Source organism: Physeter macrocephalus, chromosome 12, assembly GCF_002837175.3.
Source record: "Physeter macrocephalus isolate SW-GA chromosome 12, ASM283717v5, whole genome shotgun sequence".
Taxonomy (NCBI): Eukaryota; Metazoa; Chordata; class Mammalia; order Artiodactyla; family Physeteridae; genus Physeter; species Physeter macrocephalus.
In genome coordinates, this window is record NC_041225.1 from 17,517,014 (window position 1) to 17,526,357 (window position 9,344).

General features: G+C 44.3%; 2 protein-coding genes across 5 annotated transcripts in view; one reads left to right on the top strand and one right to left on the bottom strand.

The window, feature by feature from the left end:
* Positions 1-9,344, top strand: part of MRPL30 (mitochondrial ribosomal protein L30) — a 106,269-nt gene that overhangs the window by 77,135 nt on the left and 19,790 nt on the right. The window lies entirely within an intron of this gene.
* LOC102987373 (lysozyme g-like protein 1) lies at positions 1,637-4,992 on the bottom strand. The gene is given in 7 exon segments (XM_055089126.1): positions 1,637-1,712; positions 1,830-1,860; positions 1,894-2,061; positions 3,304-3,337; positions 3,589-3,755; positions 4,686-4,790; positions 4,974-4,992. Coding segments are annotated over 7 exon segments (600 nt in total).

Genomic DNA, 9,344 nt, shown 5'->3' on the forward strand with positions numbered 1-9,344 from the left:
GACTTCCAAAACTATGTTGAATAATAGTGGCGAGAGTGGACTTCCTTGTCTTTTTCTTGATCTTAGTGGAAATGCTTTCACTTTTTCACCATCCCACTGTCTTTTAGAGATCACACATCTGGTCTCAGGACTTAATGAAGCTCAGGTTCTTTATGTCTCATCGCAGAAAGAATTCAGTGAGAGGCAAAGTGATAGGTTATGAGTAGATTTATTTAGAGAGGTACTCATTCCATAGACAGAATGTGGTCGGTCTCAAAAGGTGACAGTGGCCACAGGGCATGGGGTCATCTCAGAAAGTGAGAGCAGCCCTGGGAGAAACACACTCCACGGAGTGTGGGCCATCTCAGAAGATGAGAGGCCCTCAAATATGGGGTGGTTAGTTTTTAGGGGCTGGGTAATTTCATAGGCTGATGAGTGAGAAGATTATTCCAATTATTTTGGAGAAGAGGCCGAGATTTCCAGGAATTGGGCCACTGCCCACTTTTTGAATTTTTATGGTTGGCCTCAGAACAGTCATGGCACCCCTGGATGTGTCGTTTAGCTAATGTATTACAATGAACGTATAATGAGGCTCAAAGTCTGCTGGAAGACGAACCTTCTGCCATCTTGGACCTAGTTGGTTCTAACCAACTTCTAACCAGTTTTTGTCATGTCCTCAGTGGCTATGTCATTTTTATAAAGGCTGTGCCTTTCCCTCCTTTTGCAAAACTATTCCCCCCAGCAGATGGGACTGGCTACCCTCTTACCCTTTTTCTCATCAAAAGTTTTCAATTAATATTTGAAACTATGATATTTATCAAAGAAATCAGTGATAGAGTTGCCAGATAAAATAACCATATGCCCAGTTATATTTGAATTTCAAATAGACAACGCATAATATTTTAGTATAAATGTGTTCTAAATATTGCATGGGACTTACACTAAAAAAATCTTTTTTTTTTTTTTTTTTTTTGCGTTACGCGGGCCTCTCGGCATGTGGGATCTTCCCGGACCAGGGCTCGAACCCATGTCCTCTGCATTGGCAGGCGGATTCTTAACCACTGTGCTACCAGGGAAGCCCCAAGGTAGTGTTTTTTGTTTGTTTGTTTGTTTTTGTTTTTGTTTTTGCGTTACGCGGGCCTCTCACTGTTGTGGCCTCTCCCGTTGCGGAGCACAGGCTCCGGACGGGCAGGCTCAGCGGCCATGGCTCACGGGCCTAGCCGCTCCGCGGCATGTGGGATCTTCCCGGACCAGGGCACGAACCCGCGTCCCCTGCATCGGCAGGCGGACTCTCAACCACTGCGCCACCAGGGAAGCCCTAAAAAAATCATTTTTTATCTGGAATTCAAATTTAACTGGGATTCTGATATTTTTATTTGCTAAGTCTGACAATGCAAGCCAATGAGACACAGGATTCATTTCACAGAAGTCCACATTACAGCTCACATCCGTGGAAATACCTTTAAAGAGACACAGCCTTTTATTTGCACACACCAGACCACAAAATGCAGATAACAATTCTTTAATGTGATTCATGTTATTTTGATGACATTGGGGTCAAACTCAGATTCAGATTTACTGGCCTCTTTGGCTACTTTTATCTGTGTAACAGCTGAAGCTGCCTGCATGATAATGATCTTGGGTCTGAGCTGAAGCGTCAGAAGCCCTGTCTTTTGAAGTATTTGGCTCGTGCAAGGACATCATTGCAGAAGTCACAGCTCAGGTCCTGGCTGCTTCGGGTTTAGTCACAGAGTCCACCTGGAATTTGTGAGATGGCTTAACACCAAGCCCACAGCCGCTCGCTGTGGCAGGGTGCTCAGCAGTTAACTCAGATTCTCTTTCCTAGTTGCTTTTTAGGAGGCAACTGAGGTTTGGGAGAATCTGGTGCAATGAATTATGTTTGTACCTATTAACTCCATGCTGGGAAACCAACCCATGGGTTACACAAAGCTCTCAGATGCTGGTCAGGGGTCCAGGTTGGAAACCTCCTCTGGATTTCTTTGATTCTAACAGTCAGGACCTCAGTCATCTGGGAAACCTGGGCCTTGCTGATCCAGGAGGTGGGGCATGAAGGCCAGGGTCCTGAGAGGAGAGAGGCAGAGGGTGATGCAGCTTCCTGGTATCAGGGCTACCTTTTCATTTCCCTTTTTCTCTCCTCCCCTTTGGCAGAACCATTGCAACCTTCAATCTCCCTGAGGATAAATAGTAAAGCTACAAGTTTAGGCAAAGGAAGGGATGAGCAGACATTTCACAGCTGTTTTCAGGGTAATGGTGAGAAGCAGAGTTGGAAACCAGAGGTGACAGATGTAGCGTAGGGACCAGTCTGATGCCCTCTTTCAGTGCTGTAAGCATAAACCTTCTGAGAAGGTCAGAAAGGGGGGTTTTTCTATCTGGACTTGTAACTCTCCTTTCAGATAATCTGAATGTCTAAAGGTAACTTTTCTACACTTTCTTGTACACCATGTGGGTTTCACCATATGTAGGAGAAATGTCTGACTCTGGGGAGTTCTTTCTTTATCTTCAAAGGAGATGGACTCACCCTTTACAAAGGAAGCAGAACAGGGCAGGAGAAAGTATGCCTGCCCTGACATCACCAATGATGTCCTCGGTCCCAGTACTGCATTTTCCAGCTGTTGGATGATTTTGCGGCAATGACTTTGTCCTCACAAATCCACTTCCTCAATTGTTAAGGGCAGATGACTTGCCTCCCCCACCGACCTCATCTCATCAGTTTATTGGATGGGTCCCCACATCAAAATAAGATAAAGGATTTGAAGGTACTTTTAAATTGTCAAGCGTCATGTACTTTGGGAAGCCAATTTAAAGATCATTGAGGAGTACATTTTCCTAAAAGCTTAAAGTATGAGTGCAATACTTATAGGTTTCTCAACAGCTACACCAATGTGAAATGCATAGGAAAAAACATGTCCTCGTTACGTCCCTTGCATCACCAATTCAGCCAGCAGAGAGTTAATTCGGCACTGGGGTTAATGAACGACCCGGTCCCTGGAAGTTCTATCAGGCAGCAAGTGATACCAGGCAGAATTAGTGCAAAACTGAAATTGATCCTCATAACTGAGAATTGTGCGGAAAGAAGACAAGGGAAAGGGAATTCAGTATTTGTTGAGAATACTGAAGCTACCAGATACCGAGTGCTTCTTCACATTATTTCATTGAATCTTCATAACAATTCTCTGAGATGGCATTTTATAGATGAGGAAACTGAGACCTAGGGAGAGTAAATGATTTATCCAAGGTCACATGGTTACAAAATAACAGAGCAAGGATTCAATCTGTGATCTCTCTCCTGCACCATCGCCTTACTGGAAATCCAGAAGAGGGTTTGGTTGCTGACAGCCTGGAAACACAGCATAATTTACTTTGAAAAGAAATTTTGGCTCTAAACGAAGCAGGAATGTTGCTGGTCACATCTCCCAGGCAGAGCTGTGGTTCTCACACCTCCAGAGAGCATCTTTTACTCCGTATTCTATGGAGCGGCGCTCCAGGGGTGCCATCAGCAATAACAAATGTGAAGGAGTCCCTTGGAGTTGTGACAAGCCTCACATCATGATTGATGGCAGGTTACCTGCACCACCCTGGCTCCATCACCCATACTGTCCACATCGACCAGGACGTTGCCACCACGAGACTCCTGGACAAGACACCAGCGATCATGGCAGGGTCCATGCAGTACTTTAAGCCAACTGTACACATGATGGGTTGATATCACAGGAGGTATGGCATGTCTGTTTCAGTCAGCCTTTCAGAAGCACGAACTCTTAAAGCAAACACAGAAGGAAGGAGGCAGCTTGGTGTGACTCGTGCTGAGACAGGAGCTCAAGAAGAGAGAGAAAATACACTCCAGGGACCTGGTCAGTGGTCTAGGACTGAGAAGCCCAAGTTTTGGTCTGAAATCCCTTGTGGCCATCCCTAGACCTGAGATGATGATTCTCCTCCTTTGAGCTTGAGTTCATATCCCCTGAGGAGTGTCCATTGTGCTCCTCAGCTGGGCTCTCAGGGGCTGCTCTGGCCCACCCTGGAAAGTTCCATGGGCACAGACACCATCAGCCCCATCCTAAGCATCCCAGAGTGACCCAATAAAATGTACCTGTCCATCAGCTACCACGTGACAGAATGTGAGAGAAAAGTTCTCCCAGATCTTCAAGGAGTGCTTGGAGAGTTTCCCTGGCAGGTTTCCTCATGCCTGCCCACCTGTCTGCCCTAAAGTGACACCCAGAATCATGTGAGCTTAAACTTTTATGAAATAACGAGAAATGGTAAAATGAAGACCAGTACTAATTTACCTGGCTAGCCCACTTTCCTGGTTTCACAAGCACTCTCATCCACCTTACATCAAACAAAGCTGTCAACCCTGTAAAGTAAGTGCTATTCTCACCCTTCCAGTGGATGCTCAGGAGACCTGAGGGACTTGTTGAAGACCCAGAGCTAACACTCCGACAAGCTCTGTGGACCCCACGTCCAGTGCTCTCTTCATCACTCCGCTGCGTGGGGCTGTGGGAAGTAGTGAGAACCTAAAGGATATGCTGAAAGGATCAAAACTGTGAGGAAGGACAGGGAGGCTTGAGGTGGCATCTCAAGAGAAGGGACAAAGTCCTGTGGAAGCGACCCTTGCCAAAAGGAGTCACCTTCTGAGAGAAAGAGGAAGAAGAGGAGGAGGGCAAGGTGGACAGCGAGATGATCAATACCACAGTATTTCAGGCCTCGACGCCTTCCAATCCCGCAAGACGCCCCAGGGGTGTAGAGGGTCTGGAGGTCTCCATAGCATCCCCAACTGCTGCTTTCAGATGAGCCTACAAATGGAGAAAATGTCAGCCTAAGACATTGAACTAGTAGTTCTGATCCTGCTTCTATCCATTATGAAGTGATGTTAATAAAAATAACTGTACCAAAACCAGTGACAACAGGAACTCACTTTGCCATGGAAACACTTTTGAAATTTACAGTATGGCAACTAAGTGATCACAGATACTAACTTCTTACCTCCTCTTCCATGGACTCGAGAACAGTTGGAGCAGTTATACTACTTGCAAAGCTCTGGGGCTGAATAGTGCTGTTGGGTGGGTGTCTTAGAATCAAAGCAGAGATTCTGTGTTCCCTGTAAACCAGTCCTCATCTTGTGTCTTAGGTGAACTCGGCACTTCTCCCTCAAATACTCCTAACTCATTGGTCTGGTGAGATACTTGTGTTTGCTCTGGAGAAACATGTAGTATGAAGCCTGGTCCTCCCTGAGATCTCAACCCAGACCCAAAGTAAAGGCACAGCTGGTGAACTGGGACTTGGAGTTGGCTTCCCCTGCTCTTGGGTGCACTTCTAGGTGGGAGCCTAAGACAACAAAGCGGAGAGGATACGTTGTGAGGTCCAGGACCAGGTCTCTATGCCGGGGCTCCCTCTTTCCCCTTCTTCCCTTTCTCTCTCTGCCCTTCCATCTCTCTCCCTAACTTTCACTGTCATTCCAGTCCCTGAAGGGCAGGGCATTCCCTAGAATTTATAATTTACACCACAAGGAGGGCACATGAGCCAGCAACAAGTTACCTACAGGGGGCAGGAAGCTGCCCCTTGAGAGGATCATCTCACTATTATCAGCCTGTAAGGACTTCTCATTAGATTACTCTTTTTGATTAATTTAATCTTTGACTAAATTAGATTATATCATCAAATCTTAATGATATGGAGATCTTTGGAAATATATCTGTTGCACATCATCCTCTGTGTACTGTAGGTTTATGTAAATGCATTTTAAAGTTCTGTTTTCTTCCTAAGAGCTTCATGGGATTGACATCTGAAAATACTGGTATTTTGGAGTAAATACTTCTATTTTTAAATCTTGTGATGAGTAATCTAAGAGAAATGAGGAAATGAAATGACTTGGTCTTTTATGAGTGTACTAAAAATTAAATGAGCCAACAGTTCCTTGTTTATTGTTTAATCAGTGCACTTTTATCTTTATAATTGGTGACAAATACTCTTAATAGTAGTTGGTTGTGTCACTCATTACTCCTTGCCCTGTAGTCTCTCCTTAATCACATTATATGCTCCCCAAAGTTTCTTTTTCTTTTCTCTTGTAACAGTCTTTATTTTAAAGTCCATTTTGTCTGATATGAGTATTGCTACTCTAGATTTCTTTTGATTTCCATTTACATGGAATGCCTTTTTCCATCCCCTCACTTTCAGTCTGTATGTGTCCCTAGATCTGAAGTGGGTCTCTAGTAGATAGCAAATATATGGGTCTTGTTTTTGTATCCATTCACCCAGTCTATGTCTTTTGGTTGGAGCATTTAATCCATTTATGTTTAAGGTAATTATTGATAATGTATGTTCTTATTGCCATTTTGTTAATTGTTTTGGATTTGTTTTTGTAGGTCCTTTTTCTTCCCTTCCTCTTTTGTTCTCTTGTGATTTGTTGACTAACTTTAGTGTTGTGTTTGGATGCCTTTTTCTTTTTTTGTGTGTATCTATTATAGATTTTCAGTTTGCAGTTACCATGAGGATTTGATATAGCAGTCTGTATATAAGCAAGATTGTGTTAAGTTGCTGGTGTTTTAATTTCAGATGCATTTCCAATATCCTTCATTTGTGCTCTCCTCACGATTGCTGATTTTGATATCAAATTTGTGTGCAGATGATTTCCTACCTTTACTGTATGTTTACCTTTACCAGTGAGCTTTTCCATTTGTAAGTTTTGTTTTGTTTTGTTTTGTTGTGAGGTATGCGGGCCTCTCACTGTTGTGGCTTCTCCCGTTGCGGAGCACAGGCTCCGGACGCGCAGGCTCAGCAGACATGGCTTACGGTCCCAGCTGCTCCGTGGCATGTGGGATCTTCCCAGACTGGGGCACGGACCCGTGTCCCCTGCATCGGCAGGCGGACTCTCAACCACTGCGCCACCAGGGAAGCCCTGTAATTTTTTGGTTTCTAGTTGTGGCATTTTCTTTTCCACCTAGAGAAGTTCCTTTAGCCTTTGTTTCAAAGCTGGTCTGGTGGTGCTGAATTCTGTTAGCTTTTGCTTGTCTGTAAAGCTTTTGATTTCTCTGTCAAATCTAAATGAGAGCCTTGCTGGGTAGAGTATTCTCGGTTGTAGGTTCTTCCATTTGATCACTTTAAATATATCGTGCCACTCCCTTCTGGCCTGCAGAGTTTCTGCTGAGAAATCAGCTGAAAACCTTATGGGAGTTCCCTTGTACATTATTTGTTGCTTTTCCTTTGTTGCTTTTAATATTTTTTCTTTGTCTTTAATTTTTGTCAGTTTGATTGCTGTGTGTCTTGGCATGTTCCTCCTTGGGCTTATCTTGCCTGGGACTCTCTGCGCTTCCTGGACTTGGGTGACTATTTCCTTTTCCATGTTAGGGAAGTTTTCAGCTATTATCTCTTCGAATATTTTCTCAGGTCCTTTCTCTCTCCTCCTTCTGGGTCCCCTATAATGTGAATGTTGGTGCATTAGATGTTGTCCCAGAGATCTCTTAGACTGTCCTCATTTCTTTTCATTCTTTTTTCTTTATTCTATTCCACCAGAGTGATTTCCACCATTCTGTCTTCCAGCTCACTTACCTGTTCTTCTGCCTCAGTTATTCTGCTACTGATTCCTTCTAGTGTATTTTTCATTTCAGTTATTGTATTGTTCATCTCTGTTGTTTGTTCTTTAGTTCTTCTAGGTCTTTGTTAAACATTTCTTGTATCTTCTTGATCTGTGCCTCCATTCTTTTTCCAAGATTGTGGATCATCTTTATTACCACTACTGTGAATTCTTTTTCAGGTAGATTGCCTATCTCCACTTCCCTTAGTTGTTCTTCTGGAGTTTTATCTTGTTCCTTCATCTGGACCATATTCCTCTACCATCTCATTTTGTCTAACTTTCTGTGATTGCAGTTTCCTCCACAGGCTGCAGGGTTGCAGCTTTTCTTGCTTCTGCTGTATGCCCCCTGGTGGATGAGGCTGTCTAAGAGGCTTGTGCAGGCTTCCTGGTGGGAGAGACTGGTACTTGCCCACTGGTGGGTGGAGCTTGGCCTTGTCCCTCTGGCAGGCAGGGATGTGTCAGGTGGTGTGGTTTATTGGACAGCTGTGTGTTCAGGAAGACTTTAAGCAGCCTGTCTGCTGTTGGGTAGGCCTGTGTTCCCACCCTGTTGGTTGTTTGTCCTGAAGCGTCCCAGCGCTGGAGCCTACAGGCTATAGAGTAGAGCCAGGTGTTGGTGAGAAAATGGCGGCCTCCAAGAGGGCTCACACTAATGAGTACTCCCCAGAACTGCTACTGCCAGTGTCCTTGTCCCTGCAGTGAGCCAGAGCCGCCCCCCCCCACCTCCACAGGAGACCCTCCAATACTAGTAAGTAAGTCTGGTCCAATGTCTTATGAGGTCACTGCTTTTTATCCTGGGTCCTGGTGTGCACAAGACCATGTGTGCACCCTCCAAGAGTGGAGTTTCTGTTTCCTCCAGTCTTCTGGAATTCCTGTGATCAAACCCTGCTGGCCTTCAAAGCCAGATTCACTGGGGGCTCCTCCTCCCATTGCCAGACCCCAAGCTGGAGAGCCTCATGTGGGGCTCAGAACTTTCACTCCTGTGGGAGAACTTCTGTGGTATAATTATTTTCCAGTTTGTGGGTCACCCACCTGGAGTGTATGGGACTTGATTTTATCATGCTTGCACCCCTCCTACTAACTCATTGTAGCTTCTTCTTTGTCTTTGGATGTAGGGTATCTTTAGCACTTTTTTGTTGATGGTTGTTCAGCAGTTAGTTGTGATTTTGGTGTTTCCATAAGATGAGGTGAGCTCATGTCTTTCTACTCTGACATCTTGTCTCCTTCACCCAAAGTTCCTTATAGTCCCAAAATTCCTTGTAAAATTTTAAAAAGTATTTGTTGAATGGATGGTTCAAGAAAGAAAGGAATGAATGTAAGCCTGGCCCTATCTGAGAAGTTTTTAAAATTCAGAGCCAGGAAAAAATTTGCTTCTCTTGAGGAACTATGCTTCCTACTTTTCTTTGTCCAAAAAAAAAAAAATTTACCTTTTCCTCTTTGCCCCAGTTGCAAGGGACCCTAGGACTGAATCTGAAATTCAAGCATGGCAACGATGTCAGCCTCAGTGGTCAGCTGAGTCCCATCTCCTTAATCCCAGTGTTGCTAGTTTTGTATTGAATTACATCAGTTTTACAATGGTAAATCACGTCAATGCTTCCGTAGAATTATATGTTCTATTAATAAATTCAATAAATACTTCTGGTGAAAAAATTTTTATAGAGGAACAGTGACCATTTTTCAATGGTATGGATTTAAAGTCTGGCCCAAGCAGTGCTGCTGTAAGTCCACCCCACATTCTGGAGAAGCCCCTCCTTTTGTGAGGCACCTGGCAAGAGGCTGC